The following is a 23,516-nucleotide window of genomic DNA, read 5'->3' as shown; positions in this document are numbered from 1 at the left end:
GTGAATACCTACCTACCGACCCGATCCGGCAATTAAATCCCCAGACGACTTTTTTATTTCCTGCTACTATTTTTTTAGACAATGCTTTATGCGTGGCATGGTTGCCGCCCCATGCTAACGTCTTGACCTCTTGATAAGGCTCAAGGTTCAAGTTCACAGTTAACTCAAAAAAAACGTGATAAAAAAACCCTTCTCTTATCCATGTTCGTGATCTCCCTAAATCTGAATCTGATTGCGACTCCCAGTCTACCCTTGATCACATAAACCCCAACTCGGAACCCATAACTCAAAACTCAATATACTCATCAAATGACAATGAAATTTCCTACTAAAATTGTCACACATTCAACATATTAGGTGAAAAAAATAATAGAAGTATCAAACTAAGTAACCAGCACCAATGAGAGTTGATTTCGTTGACAATCAATTGAGTTAAGCATATGTGTCTAATATTCGATTCCAACCGCCAACATATTTCTCTATGATATTTCAAAAAAAGACAAAGTAAGTAACCAGCTGCAAAATTTAGTAGTAACGAATTAACTGAAAAATGATGAGCATAATTAGAAACACATGGTTGCAAAGCATATTTTCTTTTGATTTTGGCAAGTTAATTAATAGACCTCCCACTGTGGAGGATAAACTTGCATCAAATACTCAACCAAAATGTTATACCAAACCCGAAATTCAACACAGAGAATCAGAAATTCACCTGGAATAACACCACCCAATACCCAAATGATCTATAAGACTATAATGCTTAAGCATATCCGAGTTTAACCAACGAAATTATCTAGAGGCAGCCCAATACAGAAACTAGATGCAAGGAATTGAATAAAGTGTCCCATAAATAATAATGACCAGAAATGCTGGTTCCAGAAATTTAAATACCTATCATCGTTTGAACTTTTTTTAAGTCTGCAAAATACATTGATGGAGAAGACCAAACAAGGACAGATTCACAACTTTTTATTACACGGATAAACTCAATAACTGATTCACAACTTTTTACTACGCGGATAAACTCAATAATTGTACTAATAGCACAGACAACCATCGTAATGCCCCGACAAAGCCAGTTACACAGTTAAATTCTAAGACCCCGGCAAGGGCTGTCAAACATCAGCCAACCTGAGAGAGAATAAATAAAAATCTTCCTGGAGTAACACGGAAAAGCAATTAAAGAATACAAGGTGCCACAGTTCCCTTTTATTCTGCCCTGGATTGGCCAGCTCTAGAGGACAAGATGATTCCAACAATAAGCCCGTAGAGGGCCAATGCCTCAGCAAAGATGAGGATGAGGATCATTCCAACAAAAAGTTTTGGCTGCTGGGCATTAGCTCTGCAAAAAGTAAAGGACAAACCAACCATCATCTCACCGTTATGAAGAGACAGTATTATCACTATGATGGAATATCTACCAAACAAGGATTAAAAATGAGGTCGGTCTTCCACTCCATAAATAAAATTTATGGTTACCATCATACTTGCTTCAGCCTTGGGTTCTAATCGAAGAGTTAACAAATAATTCTTATATCCTCAGCATATGAGATGAATTCAAAATATAAAATCTTAAATCTCCCCAACTGATAAATCCAATTTAACTTTTTATGAAAATCTGCGTATTGATAAAAATCCAAGTGTCTCACACACCGCTCCATGTGCACATACATTGGCATTTCTTGCAAAATAAAAAAAGACATTGTGAAACCAAACACTTAAAAGAATAAAAGAGACTTAATCAAGAAATGAATGGCCATCAGTTTAAAACCATATTTACTTGAGGCAAATAAATTTCCAATAGAGGAGCAAAGACACCATATCAGTAAAGTCATCAAAGTTTCTGCAGTACCGTGCATTCATTAGTTGTAAAACAACGGACAATACTAAATAAGCCATCAAGAGTTTTTTCAACAAATAGAAGAGGACTAGAGAAACCTAATCAGCATGCCAAATATCCAAAAAAACAAATGCAAAGCTAAGCTATCAAATAAATAATGTTGCGTGATATCAAAACCCCTGCAGGAAGACACCATGTTGTATACAGAGATAGGTGCCAAGAAAACCAATAAACATCCCGATCACATGGCTGAAATCAATCATGAAAACCATGGACAAAGTTGATGAGAAATCAGCACAATTTAGGATATGCAGAAGACCAAATATCTTAGCGATAAGCTTATCATGCTCATATAATTTTCAAACATACCCTCACAATGGCCTCGCATTGTCAAATCCCATCATCATTATCGTCATCATCAAAGCTTTTAACCCAAACGGGTCAACTACACTAATCCTCCTTTACCATTCTACACTCTCACCTGATACTATTACTATAGAATCAAAAAAATCAGCATGTTAACGTGACATCTTATCTTATTGCTCTTGATACTAATATGCATCGTTGGTAGCTATTAACTTTATTAGTTTTTTTTTTTGAAAGAAAAAATTTATTAACAGCACCAAGGGGGTGCAACCCACAGAACAAACAGATCAAGGATTAAGGTTCGCAAAAATATTAGAACAAGAACCACTCAGACAAAGCTTGAGTTCAGAGAGCCAGCAATCCAAAAAAACCCCAATCGAGCACTCTTCGTCCTGAAATATCCTAGAATTGCGCTCTTTCCAGATTAACCAACAAGTAATTTGAAGAATTGAGAGCAAAAAATCGTGCTTAGCCTTGTTGGATGCGAGAAAGTGCCAAGCCTCAACCTCTAAGACCAGGTTGCCGCAAGGAACCCAATACACCCCCATCAAATGCCAAAGTGTGCCATAGTTTCATAGCTGCAAAAACGACTTAGGCCATTTTCCCTTTCTTTTACAATTGAAACATATTAAGGCAACATCTACTCTTAGTATTTGACTATTGAAAAGTAAGAAATCAAATGGTGCGCCTTAATAGTGCATAAAATCATTGCATCTTATCATAGCATTTCAGGTTAAGACTTCAAATCCTAATTGGAGCTTATGTTGGGATAGAGGAAAACAAAATTATTCCATTTAAAGTTTTTTGTATTGCAATTTGATTATACCACTTTTTTTAAAAGTGCATTTCTAACCCCAGAGAATGGCTATGAAGCCTGGCGAAATCCCCCCCCCCCCCCCCCGGCCCAATAAGAAATGTTGAAGATATTCTATAAATTAAAAAATGATCAAAAGCCAGATCCATCAGAAAGATGATGTAAGAAGGAGTATTGCCTAACCACTTCAAAGATATTGATCACATAGCATTCACAATAAACACCAGCAAACATATTATATATCCATACGCACGAAGATAAACATTATACCTGACACCTGCATCACCAACAATTCCAATTGCCATTCCAGCAGAGAGCCCAGCAAGCCCACAAGCAAGACCAGATGAGAGATGTGCATATCCATCAAAAAGATAGTATGACTTGGCCTTGGGGTTAATTCCGGTACTGATAATAACAGCAATAATTAAGCCATAGATACCCAAGACACCAGCCATAACAACAGGAACAATTGACTTCATCACCAGCTCTGGTCTCATCACTCCCATTGAGGCAACACCAACACCACTCTTAGCTGTTCCGTATGCGGCTCCCATACCTAACCCACAAGGAAACCCCAACTTTATAACAATAGCATTAAACACTCACTTAGTCACCAAAAAAAAAAAAAGAAACAAATTCATCTAATGTTATTCTTGACTCTGGTTGTTTTATTGTTTACATGTCAATAATTATTATACAATCAAAAGTTAACCAGGACGCATTTAACAATATAAATCAGAGTTGAGTGACTGGTACCATAAATGAAACAAACATATGTTTCAAAGTGATTGTAAAACCAAGTGATCATACAGGAACTACATCAGCAAGTACAATAGAACAAAAGCTAGATTAAAAAGAACTTCCATGTCAATTCCAAAATCTGGATCAAAATCCGTATAGTTATCAAAATTCCGAAACTCATATGGAAAGTTAATAAAAATCGGACTTCACTAAGAAAAATAAAATTACTTAGTGAAATAAATAAACAAATCAAACTAAATATATGCTAATCTTACTTAAATACTAGACGTCTTTCAGGATCCTAGTTAATGTAAATCAAAGTTCTAAAGTACAAAGATCATAGATCAAATATTTCGCACAGATAAAATTAGATCATATAACTATCATCGATCAGTGCATAACAAAACGAGATCAAATTGAAGTGTGTACAAGAATTGAAAGATGAAACTCAGAATCGAAGAACAAAAGTTGACGAGAGTTGAGGTTGATTTACAGGAGAAAACGAGGGCCGCAGCCGCTCCAAGGAAGCCGAAGAAGGGTGCAGTTTCGTCGCCGCTGAAAGTCGAGGCCATTGTCGATCAAGTAGATCTGGAGCTGTGTCGTTTGGATCTGATAGTAAGTGTCTTCGTGAATTTTGGTTGTTCCAGAGAGTTCTTTGATCTCTCTGATAATCTCTATCTGGCCTTTCCTAAACGAGTAACGAGCAAGGAGTGGAGTGGATCGGTTCAGCATTAATAGTTTGTTTTGTCCATTAGATATGGGCCGAAGTAATTGGGCTTTAATATTTTTATTCAGCCCATTTCAGTCGTTCCAATTTTATCACATGTAGCTCAAGGGACATGTGGCCCATTTAATATAGACAAGTGATGTCCTTGACAACTAGGGGTGTCCACCGGGTGGTGAAACCCGGCCTGACCTGGTGACCCAGTGATTATCGGGCTGACCCGAAAGAATTCTTACAGGTTCGGGTCTGATCCGGCCCAATCTTGCCTTAACAAGTCCGGGTCTCGGGTGCTTTTTTTTTGGATTTTAGGGTTATCGGGTCCCGATAAGAAAATTGTTTTATTTTAAAATATATATTTTATGTGATTAATGTGGTATTTTTGTCTTATTTTCTTGCTTTTCTCTGCTCGATTTGAAGTGAGTTTCATTTCTTTTTTCTTTAATCTATGTTTTTTACTTATATTTGTGTGGCTTGGCTACTAGTGCGTGTGCTCCAAATTTCCAATTCTTTAATTTGTTGCATTTGATGACATGAGGAGGTGTTCTTGGGTTGATATGTTAGTTTTTGATCGTAGGTTTTGTAGTTTCAATACAAAAGCAAAGAGTAAAAGAAGATAAATATGTATAGGAATGTGGGCTTGTGGTAATGGGCTGGGCCTGTTAAGGATACTGAGTCACTTGGAACTTGACCCAAGAAACCCGATGATCCGTTAATAGGGTTGCCATTGTCCAAAAACACCTTTTTGGGCCAAACCCGGAACCCGGCCACGACAGCTTTGTTATGGACCAAAATCATTCAAGTGCTAGGTCAAGGTGAAAGGAAAGTTTTGGGTTTTGCAAATTGTGGGCCTTTGTGGATAACTCAAGACTCAAGAGAGGAATCATGCAAGGAATATGGGCTCAAGGCCCACAGTGAAGCCTAAAGCACATATCACATGTTCAGAACTTTATATATTTCCTCTTAAGAAATCAATAAATGTAATTTTCGAATATTTGTTTGGTGCACTTACTTTATATTTGAAGTAGACATTTTTTCTCCACGTCATCATCAACCTTATTTTATTTTTAAATAAAATAAAATAAGTGGGGGTGACGGATTGAAACAACTTAATCACCAAAAACTATATGAATATGATAGAGTGATTTTCTGAATGGTATTATATTATATTATATTTAATTCCCATTTGACATTAATCATTCCGGCCAACATTGTATTATAATGGAATTACACTTAGTTGACCGATTATGCAAATGACAACTTAACCGGAGCATGGGATATAAAAAAGGGACTATCAATTTGTTCTGATGTAGAATAATGAATGGGTTAAATATATTTTATAGCACCGAAAGATAAGGATGGTTACATTTTAGTCACCCAAAGAAATTTTGTTACGAAGTCGTCATTCAATGTTTCAAAATGAGACAATTCAGTTACTCGGGTAGATTTTGAACAGTTTCAGTCAGGCTTTCGGCTGATGTGTCATATAGTCAACTATTATTGGTCAATATTTGCTTATGTGGTTGCTTACGTGGCGTCGACATTGCCACATGTTTATGTGGCAATATAAAATAAATTTTGAAATATAAATTTATTAAATAAATAAAATTTACAACGGCAAACCGAGCAACTCCAACTCGCCGACTCAGCATCACTCAAAAGCTCTCGTTTCGAGTCGGTTGTGGCCAGATCCTATCCCCAAAATCTTGACTCATTCGTTTGGGGTCCCTCCAGAGACAATGTTGGGTTCCTCTCTGATGGGATAATCAATTTGTGTAAATTTGGTTGAGCCGGTGTGGCAACTTTGTTTTGGTAAATTTGATTTCTTCATTGAGTTTTGGACGTGGTCTCTCTCTCACCTTGTGGAACCCCAAACTTTTGTTTAGCCAAACTGCATTTCTCCAATACAGAACCACTATTAGATTAGTGGCTTTTGAGAATAGAATTGTCTACCAAACTCAGAGGAAAGGGGTACCTGCATTTTCTAGGGTTTATTGACCCAAAATTGCTGCCAAGTGAGTCTTCATTTTTTTTTATGACATGTCACTTTTTTATTATTATTTTAATGATTAAATGCCACATAAATAAGATTTTTGACCGGCACTGTTTGAAATATACCCGAATGAGTGTTTTATCTCATTTTCAAACATTGGAGGATGACATTGTAACAAAATTTATTTGGCTGACTAAAATGTAACAATCTCTATCTTTTGATGCTGTAAAGTATAATTAACCCAATAATGAACTGACGAGCTTAGTCTAACTTTATTGTTGAGAAACAAAAGAAGACTTTCATTTACATATTTAACTCGTATATCCATTATAAATGTACAACTAGAACTCGTATGTCCATTATGAATGTACAACTAACTAGTTACTTAGTTGACTGATTATGCATGTGACAACTTAACCAATCAATACATGACACGTCCAAATTTGGCAAATTAATTTATACATATCACGAATAACGTGATATATATATTAATCGATCCTAAGGTACAAGAATTTGGTAGCTTGAATTTATTATTATCTAGTTTTATATATATAACTTGAGCAGCACCAAAGCCTTCAACAGCAAGCACAATTAAGCAAACCACAATGATCATGCCAATTGTTACTACTTTGGCCTTCGCATTGCTTATCATCTTTCTTTTTTCAATATCAAGCAAGCCAAGGATTAGTACTAAGAGAGATGCCCCTCCACAAGTTCCCGGTGCATGGCCTTTGATTGGACATCTCCATCTCTTTAGGCCTTCATTGAAGAAGGCATTCCACATAATATTAGGAGACATGGCAAACAAATATGGCCCAATTTTCGCGATCAATTTGGGGGTTAAACGTTTTGTCGTTGTGAGTAATTCAGAGATTGCTAAAGAGTGCTTTACTACAAATGACAAAATCCTCGGTGGCCGTTCAAAAACTCTATCCTCCAAGATCATGGGGTACAACCATGCTCTTATGATAGCTAGACCTTGTAGCGATCTTTGGCGTAACATGCGCAAGATCATGACACTCGAGCTTCTCTCGAATCAAAAGCTCGAGATACTCAAACCTGTGGGAGAATCTATATTGAACACGTTCGTGAAGGATATATATGATCGAAATAGGGTGTGTGATGATAAGAATGTGGTGGTGGAGATGACGAGATGGTTTGAAGACATTAACATGAGTGTTATTTTTAGGATGTTAGCGGGGAAGTCTTATTGTTCAGGCCCTTGGGGGGATGTATCGGAGGAGGAGAAGGAGAAGAACGAGCGTTTTGTGGAGGCGTTCCATCGTTTTTTTGAGTTGGCTTCTAGTTCTTCGATGGTGGATTCAATACCGTATTTGGGGTGGTTGTATTCTAGATGGATTATAATGGACTTGAAGGGGACGGCCGAGGATCTAGATCAACTTCTTCAAGGATGGGTTGAAGAACATAAGCATAAGAGGTTGTTAGGGGAGGGAAAAGGAAAGGAAGACTTCATTTATGCAATGCTATCTATTCTTGATGAAGATAAAGAGCTTCTCAATGATTATGATCTTGATACCATCATTAAGTCTACATGCCTGGTACACGATCCTCTTTCTCTCTCTTGTTGTAGTTTTTCCTCTCTTAAAATTGTGGGTTCAATTCTTACCGAGTATGTACATGAAATTTCCATATGCTTTCCTTTTCTGACACACATGATTTGTGAGTTATTACGTGCACCCATGATTTACCTAGTGCGCATTCAAATGCCCGATTTAGCTTTCGCTGATGGGTTTATTTTGCAGGCAATTATAATTGGAGCAGCAGATGCCAATGTTCTGACATTGACATGGGCTTTATCTTTATTGCTCAATAATCCACATGTTTTACACAAAGCCCAACAAGAATTAGACACTCATGTTGGCAAGGAAAGGCAAGTCCAAGATTCAGATCTACAAAACCTGGTGTACCTCCAAGCCATTCTTAAAGAAACGCTGCGTTTATATCCTCCAGGTCCAGTCGGTGCACCGCATCAAGCAATGCAAGATTGTACTATAAGTGGTTACTATGTCTCTGCTGGGACGGACGTCTTGGTCAATCTTTCGAAGCTACATCGAGATCCGATTACATGGCCCGATCCAAATGCCTATCGACCCGAAAGGTTTCTGACGAGTATTCATAAGGATTTTGATTTCAGAGGACACAATTATGAATTGATACCGTTTAGTGCCGGGAGAAGAATGTGCCCTGGAATCTCTTATGGTCTTCAAGCTACGCAACTCACACTTGCTAAATTGTTGCACTGTTTTGACATTGAGAACGCTAAGGATGGACCAATTGACATGACTGAGTCTTTGCTGTTGACCAACCTTAAAGAGACCAAACTTGATGTACTTCTTTCTCCTCGCCTTCCTGCCCATGTGTATGATTGAATTTCAACTTTGAAATTATCATGGTTACTCTGTCTTTGCTATTGTGTGCTTGTAATAATATTGTGTGTTTTGGGTGCATGCCAGTATGGGCAAGATTGTTTTGTATAGACAAACATCTTGTGTGCGTTAGAAATTATAAAATCCTTCGTAAAAAGTTTTTGGGCAGGTTTTCTACTTTTGTTATTGGTTAAATATAATTTTTCGTCCCTCAATTATACACGCAGTTTCATTTTCGTCCTTAATTTTTTTTTCTTCCAAATTTCGTCTCTCAACTATGTTAAAGTACATGTTTTGTCCTTCACCGATCGATCCAATTGGTGACTGGCATTGTATTCAGTCTGGTCAACATCAAAGAACCAGTGAACTTCAAAACAGTCGTTTTTTTGAACCATCCTGTTCGCATGAACCGATTGGACTATGAATACACACCCATGATCTCTCCTTGAAAGGCCAAGGCTATTACCAGCTAAGCCATTAGATCTTTTCTATTCAAATAAAGAAGTTAAATTAATAAATTATTTTTGTTTCAAAATAACACTGGTAAAGACAATGCTTTTTTAGTTTCTAGATTATCATGTGGGTGTATAGATCTACTTGACCTTTTATTAATTAATTAATGAATTCTATATTACATATGTGTTAATAGTTGTTATTCAATTGTACCATATAGATCATATATTTGGTGAGAATTATTCGAGGATCCGATCGAGTAGCGAGGTTAAAAATAAATCCTAACAGACCAAATGTGAGTTTTTACAATTCTTTCTCTTGCATATGGAAGAATTGAAGGAATGTCAAGGTATTGTACCACTACGTACCAACCTCTATTCCTTGTTCTTCCTGTTTTTTGCCTCAATTCATCCATTTTGATGCTCCCTCAATTCATCCATTTTGATGCTCTGCTGTTTTCTTCTTCTTTGTTTCGAATATACCTGCTGCTTAATTATAAAAAAAAAATAAAAACGAAAGAATCAATTATAAAGATAAATATTAAGAATCATATATAACATGTTCAGTACTTTATATATATATTTCCTCTAAGAAATCAATAAATGTAATTTTCGAAGATTTGTTTGGTGCACTTACTTTATATTTAAAGTAGACATTTTCTTCTCTACGTCATCATCAACCTTATTTTATTTTTAAATAAAATAAAATAAGTGGGGGTGAGGGATTGAAACAACTTAATCTCCAAAAACTATATGAATATGGTAGAGAGTGATTTTCTGAATCGTATTGTATTCTATTTAATTCCCATTTGACATTAATCATTTCCGGCCAACATTGTATTATAATGGAATTACGTGTGTACAACCATACTTAGTTGACCGATTATGCAAATGACAACTTAGCCGGAGCGTGGGATATAAAAAAGGGATTCTATTAATTTGTTTTAATGTAGAATAATGAACTGATGAGCTTAGTCTAACTTCACTGTTGAGAAACGAAAGAAGACTTCCATCTACAAGTTTAACTCATATGTCCATTATAAATGTACAACTAGTTAGTTACATAGTTGACCGATTATGCAAATGACAACTTAACCAATCAATACATGACACGTCCAAATTTGGCAAATTAATTTATACATATCACGAATAACGTGATGTATATATTAATCGATCCTAAGGTACAATAATCCAGTAACTTCACTTTATTATTATCTAGTTTTATATATATAACTTGAGCAGCACCAAAGCCTTCAACAGCAAGCACAATTAAGCAAACCACAATGATCATCCCAATTGTTACTACTTTGACCTTTACATTGCTTATCATCTATCTTTTTTCGATATCAAGCAAGCCAAGGATTAGTACTAAGAGAGATGCCCCTCCACAAGTTCCCGGTGCATGGCCTTTGATTGGACATATCCATCTCTTTAGGCCTTCATTGAAGAAGGCATTCCACATAATATTAGGAGACATGTCAAACAAATACGGTCCAATTTTCACCATCAAATTGGGGGTTAGACGTTTTGTTATTGTGAGTAAATCGGAGATTGCCAAAGAGTGCTTCACTACAAATGACAAAATCCTCGGCGGCCGCTCTAACTCTATAGCCTCCAAGATCATGGGGTACAACCATGCTCTTATTATACTTGCCCCTTGTAGCGATCACTGGCGTAACGTGCGCAAGATCATGACGCTCGAGCTTCTCTCGAATCAAAAGATTGAGACACTAAAACCTGTGGGAGAATCTATAGTGAACGCGTTCGTGAAGGAGATACATGATCGAAGTAGGGTGTGTGATGATAAGAATTTGGTGGTGGAGATGACGAGATGGTTTGAAGACATTAATATGAGTGTTATTTTTAGGATGTTAGCGGGGAAGTCGTACTGTTCGGGCTCTTGGGGTGATGTATCGGAGGAGGAGAAGGAAAAGAACGAGCGTTTTGTGGAGGCGTTCCATCGTTTTTTTGAGTTGGCTTCTAATTCTTCGATGGTGGATTCAGTACCGTATTTAGGATGGTTGTATTCTATATGGATTATAAGGGACTTGCAAAGGACGGCCGAGGATCTAGATCAACTTCTTCAAGGATGGGTTGAAGAACATAAGCATAGCAGGTTGTTAGGGAAGAAAAAAGGAGAGAAAGACTTCATTTATGCAATGCTATCTATTCTTGATGAAGATAAAGAGCTTCTCAATGATTATGATTTTGATACCATCATTAAGTCTACATGCCTGGTACACAATCCTCTCTTTCTCTTGTCGTAGTTTCTTAACGAACATGTACATGAAATTTTCACATGTTTGCCTGACACATGGTTTTTGGGTTTACTTGGACCCATGATTTACCTAGTGCACATTCAAATGGGAGCTAGTGGCCGAAATTTTTTTCCCTACATTTGATCAATTTTTTTTATCATATTATTCTTATGGTCTATGGATGAGTTAGAATGTTAGAAAATCTAGTCCAAACATTGCAAACTAATATTGTCCACTTTGTACCTAATGCCCGTACAACTTTGTTCTTCTTAGGCTGTTGCCATTGGTTTTTAGGTCTAGAAAATGCAGTCGTTTGTGTCAGAGGGACTGGAACTTTATTTGTATGTCATTCGATTGGATTATGTCAATTCGAAGTGTGATAAAGTCCTAACATAAAATGCCAGATTTAGCTTTCTCTAATGGCTTTATATATTTTGCAGGCAATAGTAGTAGGGGCAGGAGATGCTACAGTTGTGACATTGACATGGGCTTTATCTTTATTGCTCAACAACCCATATGTGTTACGCAAAGCCCAACAAGAATTAGACACTCATGTTGGCAAGGAAAGGCAAATCCAAGACTCAGATCTACAAAACCTGGTATACCTCCAAGCCATTCTTAAAGAAACGCTGCGTTTATATCCTCCAGGTCCAGTCGCTGCACCACATAGAGCAACGCAAGATTGTACTATAAATGGTTACCATATCTCTGCTGGGACAGACATCATATTCAATATTTCGAAACTACAACGAGATCCGATTACATGGCCCGATCCAGATGCGTTTCGACCGGAAAGGTTTCTGACAAGTAGTCATAAGGATTTTGATTTCAGAGGACACAATTATGAACTGATACCGTTTAGCGCTGGAAGAAGAATGTGCCCTGGAATGTCTTATGGTCTTCAAATTACGCAACTCACACTTGCAAAATTGTTGCACTGTTTTGACATTGTGAGCGCCACGGATGGACCAATTGACATGACTGAATCTTTGCTGTTGACCAACCTTAAAGAGACCAAACTTGATGTATTTCTTTCTCCTCGCCTTCCTGCCCATGTGTATGATTGAAATTTCAACTTTGAAGTTATTAACGTCTCTCTGTTTTTGCTATTGTGTTATTGTAGTAAATGTCGTTTGTTTTGGGAGCATGTCAGTATGGACAAGATTGTTATGATATTTCTACTCTAATCACTCAATTTAAGCAAGATTAGATGATAATAAATTAACCAATTAAGTTGCTCAAATTGTAAATGAATTACACATTTAGAGTTAGCGGTTTTAATTATCTTTAGTTATTTTCATTGAAGTCAAATTGTGATGTGTACTTGTAGATTTCAACTCTTTTATCTAGTAGCTAAGAATCTAAGGTATACCGCCGCATTCCTTTTTTCGATAACTAAAGGGTCGGTAACGGTATGTTATTTCAATAAATATCGTTAACATAATAGTCCTAGCTAAGGTGGGTGATTTTATATATTTATTGATTTTTATTTGACCCACAAAAAATGCCATCATATCGGTAATAATTGAGGCCATGTATGTTTAATCTATATAAAAAATTAAACCTAATGAAGTATCATTTATCAAAGTCAAATTGTTTGGATTATTTTTTCTTTTATGGACTAAATATGCACATGTAAGTGTAACAACATGATAACCGAGCCAGTTGACTAGGATTTGCAGATCTCCAAAGCCCAAACGTGAGAGAAATAAGGACTTTAAGCACCATGTCATGTAGGTTTAGTTTGTTTCTGTTTGTTGATTGATCTTGTCAGGAATACTGATGTAGAACAGGCCGCGGAAGAATTCTTTAAGAAGTTGGAACGTGTTCGGAAGAAGCTAAATCGAAATCGGAATTGAAATTTTTGTTTTTGAATTAAATTAAAGTTTCAGTTTTCCAACTTTGACCATCCGTAACTTTTGATCCGTTCGTGTGTTTCCTTAATATAATATGTTTCAGAGGACTGATTTTGAACACCTAAAAGTCAACTCGGGTTTTGCCCCAGTTGAGGTTCGGAAGGATGTCAAAAAAGGTATCGTTTGTAGTCTAACATAGGTAATTAAATTCCTGCACGTTTTAATTAATTGTGTTTTCAATTCTAGTTTAATTAGGAGTCCGATTAGGGTTTGATTGTTATTTTCTAGACTATAAATAGTCTCACAAACGTTTGTAAGTCATTATTATGCATATTACTAATAAATTCTTGAGATTCTCTCAATTGTTCTTGGTGGATTCTAAGTTTCTAGATTTCGTCATGAACGAATTCGAGTGTTATTAGCTTCCGCACTGCGTCAAATACCACTTTGATACCATAATAGAAATGTGAAATATAAAAGAATAAAAATAAATAAATAAAGAGAAATAAAGAGAGACCAAAATCAATATTATAGTGGTTTGGTTGACGTACATCCACATCCACTTGTTTTTAATTAAAAAAGAAACACTCAAGGATACATTTTACATTTCAATCTGAATATTAAAGAACAATAAGAATCTCTACTTATTGGGAGAGAATAAAAAATAAAATAAAATAAGTGGGGGTGAGGGATTGAAGCAACTTAATTATTGACAACTTAATCTCCAAAAATTATATGAATATGTTAAGAGTAATTTTCTGAATCGTATTATATTCTATTTAATTCCCATTTGACATTAATCATTCAGGCCAACATTGTATTATAATGAAATTACATGTATACAGCTAGCTAGCTACTTAGTTGACCGATTACACAAATCACAACTTAGCCGGAGCGATATGGGACATAAAAAATGGGATTCTATCAATTTGTTTCGATTTAAAATAATAAATTGATGAGCTTAATCTTACTTCATTATTGAGAAACTAAAGAAGACTTCCGTCTATAAATTTAACTCATATGCCTATTATAAATGCACAACTAACTAGTTGCTTAGTGGATCGATTATGCAAATGACAACTTAAACAATTAATACATGACACGTCATATATATATGTATATATAAGCAGCACCAAAGCCTTCAACAGCAAGCACAATTAAGAAAACCACAATGATCATCACAATTCTTACCACTTTAGCCTTTACATTGCTTATCAAGTATCTCTTTTCAATATCAAGCAAGCCAAAGATTCCACAAGTTCCCGGTGCATTGCCTTTGATCGGACACCTCCACCTCTTTAGGCCTTCACTAAAAAAGGCATTCCACATAACATTAGGAGAAATGGCAAACAAATACGGTCCAATTTTCACCATCAAATTGGGGGTTGGACGTTTTGTCATTGTGAATAATTCGGAGATTGCCAAAGAGTGCTTCACTACAAATGACAAAATCCTCGACGGCCGCTCTAAATCTCTAGCCTCCAAGATCATGGGGTACAACCATGCTCTTATTTTACTTGCGCCTTGTAGCCATCATTGGCGTAACGCGCGCAAGATCATGACGCTCGAGCTTCTCTCGAATCAAAAGCTCGAGATATTCAAACCTGTGGGAGAATCCATATTGAATGCGTTCGTGAAGGAGATATATAATAGAAATAGGGTATATGATGATAAGAATGTGGTGGTGGAGATGAAGAGATGGTTTGAAGACATTAACATGAGTGTGATTTTCAGGATGTTAGCGGGGAAGTCGTACTGTTCGGGGGATTTATTGGAGGAGGAGAAGGAGAAGAACAAGCGTTTTGTCGAGGCGCTCCATCGTTTTGTCGAGTTGGCTACTAATTCTTTGGTGGTGGATTTATTACCGTATTTGGGGTGGTGGTATTCTAGAGAAATTTCAAGGGATTTGAAAAGGATGGCCGAGGATCTAGATCAAGTTCTTCAAGGATGGGTTGAAGAACATAAGCATAAGAGGTTGTTAGGGGAGGGAAAAGGAAAGAAAGACTTCATTTATGCAATACTATCTATTCTTGATGAAGATAAAGAGCTTCTCAATGATTATGATCTTGATACCTTCATCAAGTCTACATGCCTGGTACACGATCCTCCTCTCTCTCTCTCTCGTCGTATTTTCTTAACGAGCATGTACATTATATTTTCACATGTTTGCCTGACACACGTGATTTGTGGGTTATTATGCGTACCCATGGTAGTTAAAATGCCAGATTTAGATTTCTCTGATGGGTTTATTTAATTTGCAGGCACTTATAGTTGGAGCAGGAGATGCTACAACTCTGACATTGACATGGGCTTTATCTCTTTTGCTCAACAATCCACATGTTTTACAGAAAGCGCAACAAGAATTAGATACTCATGTTGGCAAGGAAAGGCTAGTCCAAGACTCAGATCTACAAAACCTGGTGTACCTCCAAGCCATTCTTAAAGAAACGCTGCGTTTATATCCTCCTGGTCCAGTCTCTGCACCACATCAAGCAACGCAAGATTGTACTATAAATGGTTACCATATCTCCGCTGGGATAGACATATTAGTCAATTTTTCAAAGCTACATCGAGATCCGATTACATGGCCCGACCCAGATGCGTTTCAACCTGAAAGGTTTCTGACAAGTAGTCATAAGGATTTTGATTTCAGAGGACACAATTATGAACTGATACCGTTTGGTGCCGGAAGAAGAATATGCCCTGCAATGGCTTATGGTCTTCAAGTTACGCAACTCACACTTGCAAAATTGTTGCACTGTTTTGAAATTGTAAGTGCCACAGGTGGACCAATTGACATGACTGATTCTGTGCTAATGATCAACCTTAAAAAGACCAAACTTGATGTACTTCTTTCTCCGCGGCTTCCTGCCCATGTGTATGATTGAATTTCAACTTTGAAGTTATGATCGTTTACTCTGTTTTTGCTATTTTGTGCTTGTAATAATGTTGTTTGTGTGGAATCCACGAATTCACTTGAATCTCGTGCGTCTAACTCAGTAACTGAGATAATTTGAATACCAACTATTGGAATTTTTATCATTTTCGTTTGAAACTATGTGTCACAAACTCCTCAAAGATAGCTTTCCATGTTAGTTTTAGAAGATACTGCCTCAATACTAGGTTTATAGTATTTTCCATGGTAAGATTTATAATGAAGCAGGAGTTGGGGAGGAGGTGTTGGAGAGTGTGCACTAAAGTCAATCATATGATGATTCTTTAGCACATTATATTATCATGAATCTTTTATTAATAAAAGTTATTTTTGTTATTGCAATTATTTATATCTGTGTAGTATGAATTATTGTAATAATGTCCCTAGAATATAATATATATTCTTAAATATCCTTAGCCAAGTATTATTGTAAATAGGGATGACAATAATACATAGAGGCTGATTTGTGTTTGATTAATTATGATATTAAGTCAACACGTAGGTACATGAATTGGAGAATTTATGTACTGGATCGACCCTCCATGAAATCATTGCATGGAGCGTGTTATGGATGTCATAAATAATTTCATAGTGATAATGGTGTTTTGTAGTCCTTTGACCTGAGATCACCATTGTTCCTGACATAAGAAATTGTTCATTTTGACACTGTCAAAGCGTCTTTCCTTAGAAACACACATCGGGAGACCTCTTAGCTTACGTTTGCTCACTGTGCAGAGAAACAACATTCAGCACCAGCAGCATCCAAAGAGCCTAGTTCAACCATCCTAATAAGTCACCAACCGGGTAACATTTGCACGTCATCAATCGTTATCATCATCATATCAATCTTTTTAAGAGTTTGGCTGAGAAATACAGTAGAACCGCAACCCAGATTGTTCTCAGAAGAGGCATCCAAAGAAACACCCACGTCATCGAAGCTTGAGAGATTGAAAGAAAATTACAAGTTTTTTACTTTGAGCTCTCCAAAGAGGATATAGACCCGATCAAAAGTGTTGATCGGAAATATCGGACCAACCAATCCTCCCAAGTTTTGGGAATAGATATGTATGCTTAAAAGCATTCTCATTGGTTGACCTTGTTGGAAATTCATGTCTTTGACCATGAATTGAATTGAGATCCAATTATTGGATATGTTGGAACTAAACATGAATCTATCGAGTTTCATGTGGAGAATAATTATGTGTATTCACTTGTTCAAAGCCATGAATATAGTGAATGAAACGTTATTTCAAAGCAAGCCATTTGGGCATGACTAAGTTTGAGGAAGAATAAAAGTCCCATATTGAAAAATTAAATGAACCAACTCTAGTTCATAGGAGTGAGGGTTGAACTAATGGCTTGGGCCCAAGGGCACCCAAGCTTTTGTGGGAGGGAAAGAATGCACTTTATGCAAAAAAGACCACACGCCACCACCACTGTCCATCCAGCCGATCTGATTCAATTCGCGCGTGTGTGTGCGTGATGGGCCGACTCAATCTAGGTCTTTCCTTTCTTTTTTGGACTACAGAGTAGTGGGCTTTCAGCCTATTGCAAGTCTTTCCTTGTTTGCCCATAGGCCAACAAACTTCCAGCCCAACCCGAAAACTTGTCTCAGCCTAACTAGTGGGGCTCAAACAGATAAACAAATAACATATTAAAAATTTATCTGTGTAGAACAAACAGATCAAATTTTATCTGTTCAATTAATTATCTGTATTTTGATTATTCTTAATAAATGTTGGAATTATCTATGTAGATTAGCTTCCAATCCTTGATACCTCCCAAGCACTATAAATAGAGGCCTCCATACCATTCACAAATCACACCTTCAAAGCATTTGCATTTGTTCTTAGAGAGAGTTAGAGCTGCCGTTGTTGTTTCCGCAAGTTGCCCAGTGTGAAGCTCCATTCCGTGCAGAGCTGTGGCCATTCTATCCTGGGAGACTGTCGTCTATATTCCTCGAAGCAAACCAGTGGGGAGGCGATTCAGTCTTAAGGAGACAAAGACTACTCTGAGCTTGGCTTTTTACATTCAATCTCTTTTTCTGTTCCTCATTGGTAATGTATTATCCAATTGATCGGTAATATGGTAACATTGTTTCTTCATATTGATTTCATCGTTACACGTTTCAATTCTTAATGTTCCATAAACACCCACTTATTTCACAACAATCTTAAGACTAAATCCGTTTATGTTGTTTATGGCCCATTCCTCGAATTGAAACTATTACTAATTTTGGTGTATTAATTTTGTAGTTATCACTATGACTAACGTGGGAGAAAACATGGCTGCCAACGTGGTTGGAGGAAACATTCTTGTTGTGCCAACACTGAACTCCGCTGGAGTGAATGGTGGGAATGCTGCTGGTGGCATTCAGCAAGTCACCGTTGCTGTTCCAACAACGTTCCATGTCAACCCGCATGGTGAGAAGCCTGAGAAGTTTGGTGGGGGCAGATTTCAAGAGGTGACAACAAAAGATGCACTTTTACTTAACCACCTTGAATCTGGCCAAATTTCTCAAAGAGGATGCACTTAAGTTGGATGACGCAGATGTCAACACTCAGAATGTTGCTGCTGTAGCTGCAGTGGATGCATGGAAGCATTCAAATTATCTGTGCAAGAACACCATTCTCAATGGTTTGACCAACAGTCTGTTCGGTGTGTACAGTACTTTTCCCACTTCTAAAGCACTCTAGGCGGCTTTAGAGAAAAAGTATAAAACAAAGGATGCTGGATCAAAGAAGTTCGTGGTGGCACATTTTCTGGAATACTAGATGGTGGATTCTAAAAAAGTGGTAACTCAGACAAAGGAGTTAGAGGTCATCATCAATGAGATCCTTGCTGAGGGGATGATGTTGAGTGAGTCATTCCAAGTGGCTGCGGTTATTGAGAAGCTGCCACCTAGCTGGAAAGAGTTCAAGAGTTATCTCAAGCACAAGACAAAGGAGATGAACTTTGATGACTTGACTCTGAAGTTAAGGATTGAGGAAGACAATCGCAACAATGAGAAGAAGAGGTACAAGCATCAGGAGGCAAAGGCCAATGTGGTGGAGACAAGCAAGCCCTCTAAGAGGAAGTTTGGTGGAGTCAACAAGAATGACTCTAAAAGGTTCAAGGGCAAGTGCTTTGTGTGTGACAAGGAGGGGCATCGAGCCAAGGATTGCCGCTCAAGGAAAGGCCAGAAAACTGATCAGAAAAGGAAGGCACAGGCACACCTTACTGGAGTTGAACAGGATCTGAAAGAGATGAACCTCTGTGTAATGATCTCTGAGTGCAATCTAACTGGAAATTCCAGAGAATGGAAGGTGGATACTGGAGCTACTCGCCATGTGTGTGCTAATAGGGAAATGTTCTCCTCATACCGTCCCATAGTGAATCAGGATATCTGTATGGGAAATGCTGCTACCGCCAGAGTTGATGGTGTTGGTGATGTGGTTCTGAAGATGACCTCCGGAAAGGAGATGACTCTCCTTGGCATGCTACATGTGCCTGAAATTAGCAAGAATTTAGTGTCAGGGTCACTGCTTAGCAAGAGAGGATTCAAACTTGTTTTTGAATCGGAAAAATTTACTCTTATTAAGAATGGGATGTATGTGGGGAGGGGTTATCTGGTTGATGGTCTGTTCAAAATGAATGTATGATGGTGAATCGTGCTAATAATATTGCATCTTCTACTTACTTGCTTGAGTCGTGTAATGTATGGCATGGCAGATTAGGACATGTTAATTATGGGACTTTACGTCGATTAATTAACATGAACCTAATACCTAAATTTAGCTTAGACATGAATCAAAAATGTGAAACATGTGTAGAAGCTAAATTGGCAAAGGCACCATTTCACTCAATTGAAAGAAATTGTGAACCTTTGGATTTAATTCACACAAATATATGTGATTTAAAATTTGTGCAAACAAGAGGTGGAAAAAAATATTTCATTACATTCATCGACGATTGCACAAGGTATTGTTATGTATTTTTGCTAAGAAGCAAAGATAAAGCTATAGAAGCATTCAAGCAATACAAAGTTGAGGTTGAGAACCAACTCAACAAGAAAATCAAAATGTTAAGAAGTGATAGAGGTGGTGAATATGAGTCACCATTTCAATCATTGTGTGCCGAAAATGGAATCATTCATCAAACTACAGCGTTGTACACTCCCCAACAAAATGGGATAGCTGAACGAAAAAATAGAACGTTAAAGGAAATGATGAATGCAATGTTAATAAGTTCTGGTTTACCCTAGAATTTGTGAGGGGAAGCTTTGCTTTCCGCAAATTACATTCTGAATAAGATACCTCACAAGAAGATGGATAAAACTCCATATGAATTGTGGAAAGGTCGAGCACCTTCCTACAAATTCTTAAAAGTGTGGGGCTGTCTGGCAAAGGTTGCAATTCCTTATCTGAAAAAGATCAAAATAGGACCTAAAACGATTGACTGCGTGTTTATTGGATATGCTCACAACAGTAGTGCATATCGATTTCTAGTTCATAAATCACAAAATTTTGAAATACGTGAGAATACGATTATTGAATCTAGAAATGTTTCATGCTTTGAGAATGTGTTTCCTCACAAAAGTACACATGAAATGAGCACCCTTAAACGAACTCATAAATTTGTGACTCAAAATGAGGAAGAAGGAACTTCACATCAAAATGTTGAAGAAGAACCAAGACGAAGTAAAAGAACAAGGACTTCTACTTCTTTTGGTCCTGACTTTCTATCATTCTTGGTAGAAAAGGAACCTCAAAACTTCAAGGAAGTAATGTCTACCCCTGAAGCTCCATTATGGAAGGAGGCAATAGACAGTGAAATTGAGTCCATCATTCAAAACCACACCTGGGAACTAGTGGATTTAGCTCCTGGAAGTAAACCATTGGGTTCGAAGTGGGTCTTTAAAAGAAAGATGAAGGCTGATGGATCAATTGATAAATACAAGGCTCGACTTGTAGTTAAAGGCTACAAACAAACGAAGGGAGTAGATTATTTTGATACTTATTCCCCTGTTTCAAGAATAACGTCTATAAGGCTTTTAATAGCCTTTGCGGCATTACGCAATCTTGAAATCCATCAAATGGATGTGAAGACGGCATTCTTGAATGGTGATTTAGATGAAGAAATCTACATGGAGCAACCCGAAGGGTTTGTGGTTCCAGGAAAAGAGAAGAAGGTATGCAAACTTGTGAAGTCTCTATATGGACTAAAACAAGCTCCAAAACAATGACATGAAAATTTTGACCAAGTAATGATGTCAAATGACTTTCACATTAATGAATGTGACAAATGTGTGTATATGAAGAACACATCATCAGATTATGTCATTATTTACCTATATGTGGACGATATGATTATCATTGGTCGTGATAATAATATTGTTAAAGCTATTAAGAAATTACTAGCAAGCGAATTCGACATGAAAGACTTAGGTCTTGCAGATGTCATCCTTGGAATCAAGATTACCAAAACAATGGATGGTTACGCGTTATCTCAGTCACACTACATTGAAAAGGTGCTCAATAGATTTGACAAAGATAACAGTACCACAGCGAGAACGCCTGTAGACGTGAATCTTCATCTCAAAAAGAATGAAGGTCCTAGTGTATCTCAATTGGAGTACTCACGGATCATTGATAGCCTAATGTACCTAATGAATTGTACTCGTCCGGACATTGCTTACTCAATTAGTAAGCTAAGTCGGTATACTAGTAATCCTGGAGAGGATCACTGGAAAGCAATAGCTAGAGTCCTTAATTATCTAAGGTACACAACTAATTATGGACTACTTACACAAGATATCCACCTGCAATTGAAGGTTACAGTGATGCGAATTGGATTTCAGATTCGGAAGATGCTAAATCCACTAGTGGATACGTCTTCACACTTGGTGGTGCAGCTATATCATGGAAATCCTTGAAACAAATGTGTATAGCTAGATCTACTATGGAATTTGAGTTTATAGCACTAGATTGAGCTGGAGAAGAAGCCGATTGGCTTCGTAATTTTTTGGAGGATATTCCTTTGTGGCCAAAACCTGTGTCGGCTATTTGCATACACTGCGACAGTCAGTCTGCAATAGGAAGGGCACAAAATCAAATATACAACGGTAAGTCTTGATGACTGCAAAATTACATTGATTTTATACCTCTCTTTCTTAACCTACTGCTTTGTTTTCAAGTTAAACTTGGGTGTTTTACGTTATTTTTGTTTGCATTTTAGTTAATCGAATCCTAGACGATGAATTATGTCAATGGCAATTTTGACAATGTTATTGGACATGTACATGTGAGTCTTGGTAATTTCAGCAAAATCTGCCACTGTTCAATCCAGCCCACTTGTGAAGGTCACCATAAATCCTTTGAGAAGATCTTGGTTTTGTATCATATACCGTTGAAGAGATATGGAAGTTTAGTTTCTGAAGAATTTTACAGTTTGTGATTCCGAGTTTTGTGGACAAAGTTATGACAGTTTGAATACAAACTGCGCAGGCCAGAAAATCAAGAATCCAGGCTCATACTTAACAATATTGGTTTGAGACTTCTTGAAAGCCCAAGAACGTTTCCAGCCTTTGAAGAAAACTAATAGAGCATCAATTTATGATTTGATTGAATCTTTGACTATTATGATACCATATTTCAGCTGGAGGAAATCTTTATATAAGAGGAAACTAAAGGATTCTAATTCCACTAGGATTATATTGTTTCCTTTCATACGGATGACTTTAACCTAACCAAGGATGATATAAAAGGGGCTAGCATACACAGCAAGAGACGGAAGACCGAAGGGAGAGAGTCAAAAATCACATAAGGTGAGGATATTGGAGAGCAACATCACGAGGAGAGAAGAAAGCAACAAGGTTCTTAAAAGGGGAATCCTCTTCACCAAGATTACTTTGTAAAGGGTGTTCTTTTTCTTAAGTTCTATGTTGTTCCTTCTTGAATTGTTGATGTTTCCATATATTATGTGTGGCTAAACTCTTTTACTAGGGATTCGATGTAGCCTAGCATGACTATTCTATGTCTTAATTAATTCGTTGCCAATTCAAGTTTCTAGTTTTATTCATTGTGCTTCATATATCATGTGTTGATTTAATGACTGATCACCATTATTTAGATACATGTTTGAGACAAGATTACACCACGATCAATGGGTAAAC

The 23,516-nt window shown here is 37.1% G+C and overlaps 4 protein-coding genes across 4 annotated transcripts; 3 read left to right on the top strand and 1 right to left on the bottom strand.

The window, feature by feature from the left end:
- Nucleotides 1-849: 849 nt before the first annotated feature.
- Nucleotides 850-4,473, bottom strand: LOC119991970 (V-type proton ATPase subunit c2). Its single transcript, XM_038838533.1, has 3 exons — nucleotides 4,255-4,473; nucleotides 3,291-3,576; nucleotides 850-1,342 (listed from the first exon to the last, which is right to left on the bottom strand). The coding sequence occupies exons 1-3, from the start codon at nucleotides 4,331-4,333 to the stop codon at nucleotides 1,210-1,212; spliced, it is 498 nt and encodes a 165-aa protein (XP_038694461.1). The 5' UTR covers nucleotides 4,334-4,473; the 3' UTR covers nucleotides 850-1,209.
- Nucleotides 4,474-7,080: 2,607 nt separating this feature from the next.
- LOC119991443 (xanthotoxin 5-hydroxylase CYP82C4-like) lies at nucleotides 7,081-8,922 on the top strand. Its single transcript, XM_038837796.1, has one exon. The coding sequence runs from the start codon at nucleotides 7,081-7,083 to the stop codon at nucleotides 8,863-8,865; it is 1,785 nt and encodes a 594-aa protein (XP_038693724.1). The 3' UTR covers nucleotides 8,866-8,922.
- A 1,675-nt stretch (nucleotides 8,923-10,597) lies between these two features.
- Nucleotides 10,598-12,755, top strand: LOC119991441 (xanthotoxin 5-hydroxylase CYP82C4-like). Its single transcript, XM_038837795.1, has 2 exons — nucleotides 10,598-11,551; nucleotides 12,013-12,755. The coding sequence occupies exons 1-2, from the start codon at nucleotides 10,598-10,600 to the stop codon at nucleotides 12,637-12,639; spliced, it is 1,581 nt and encodes a 526-aa protein (XP_038693723.1). The 3' UTR covers nucleotides 12,640-12,755.
- A 1,844-nt stretch (nucleotides 12,756-14,599) lies between these two features.
- LOC119991440 (xanthotoxin 5-hydroxylase CYP82C4-like) lies at nucleotides 14,600-19,059 on the top strand. The gene is made up of 5 exons (XM_038837794.1): nucleotides 14,600-15,523; nucleotides 15,690-16,306; nucleotides 18,281-18,420; nucleotides 18,619-18,786; nucleotides 18,887-19,059. Exons 1-5 carry the CDS (start codon nucleotides 14,600-14,602, stop codon nucleotides 19,057-19,059), a joined length of 2,022 nt encoding a protein of 673 aa, XP_038693722.1.
- Nucleotides 19,060-23,516: the final 4,457 nt, after the last annotated feature.

The sequence above is a fragment of the Tripterygium wilfordii genome, chromosome 22, assembly GCF_013401445.1.
Source record: "Tripterygium wilfordii isolate XIE 37 chromosome 22, ASM1340144v1, whole genome shotgun sequence".
Classification (NCBI taxonomy): domain Eukaryota; kingdom Viridiplantae; phylum Streptophyta; class Magnoliopsida; order Celastrales; family Celastraceae; genus Tripterygium; species Tripterygium wilfordii.
This window is presented reverse-complemented; position numbering and strand designations above follow the sequence as displayed.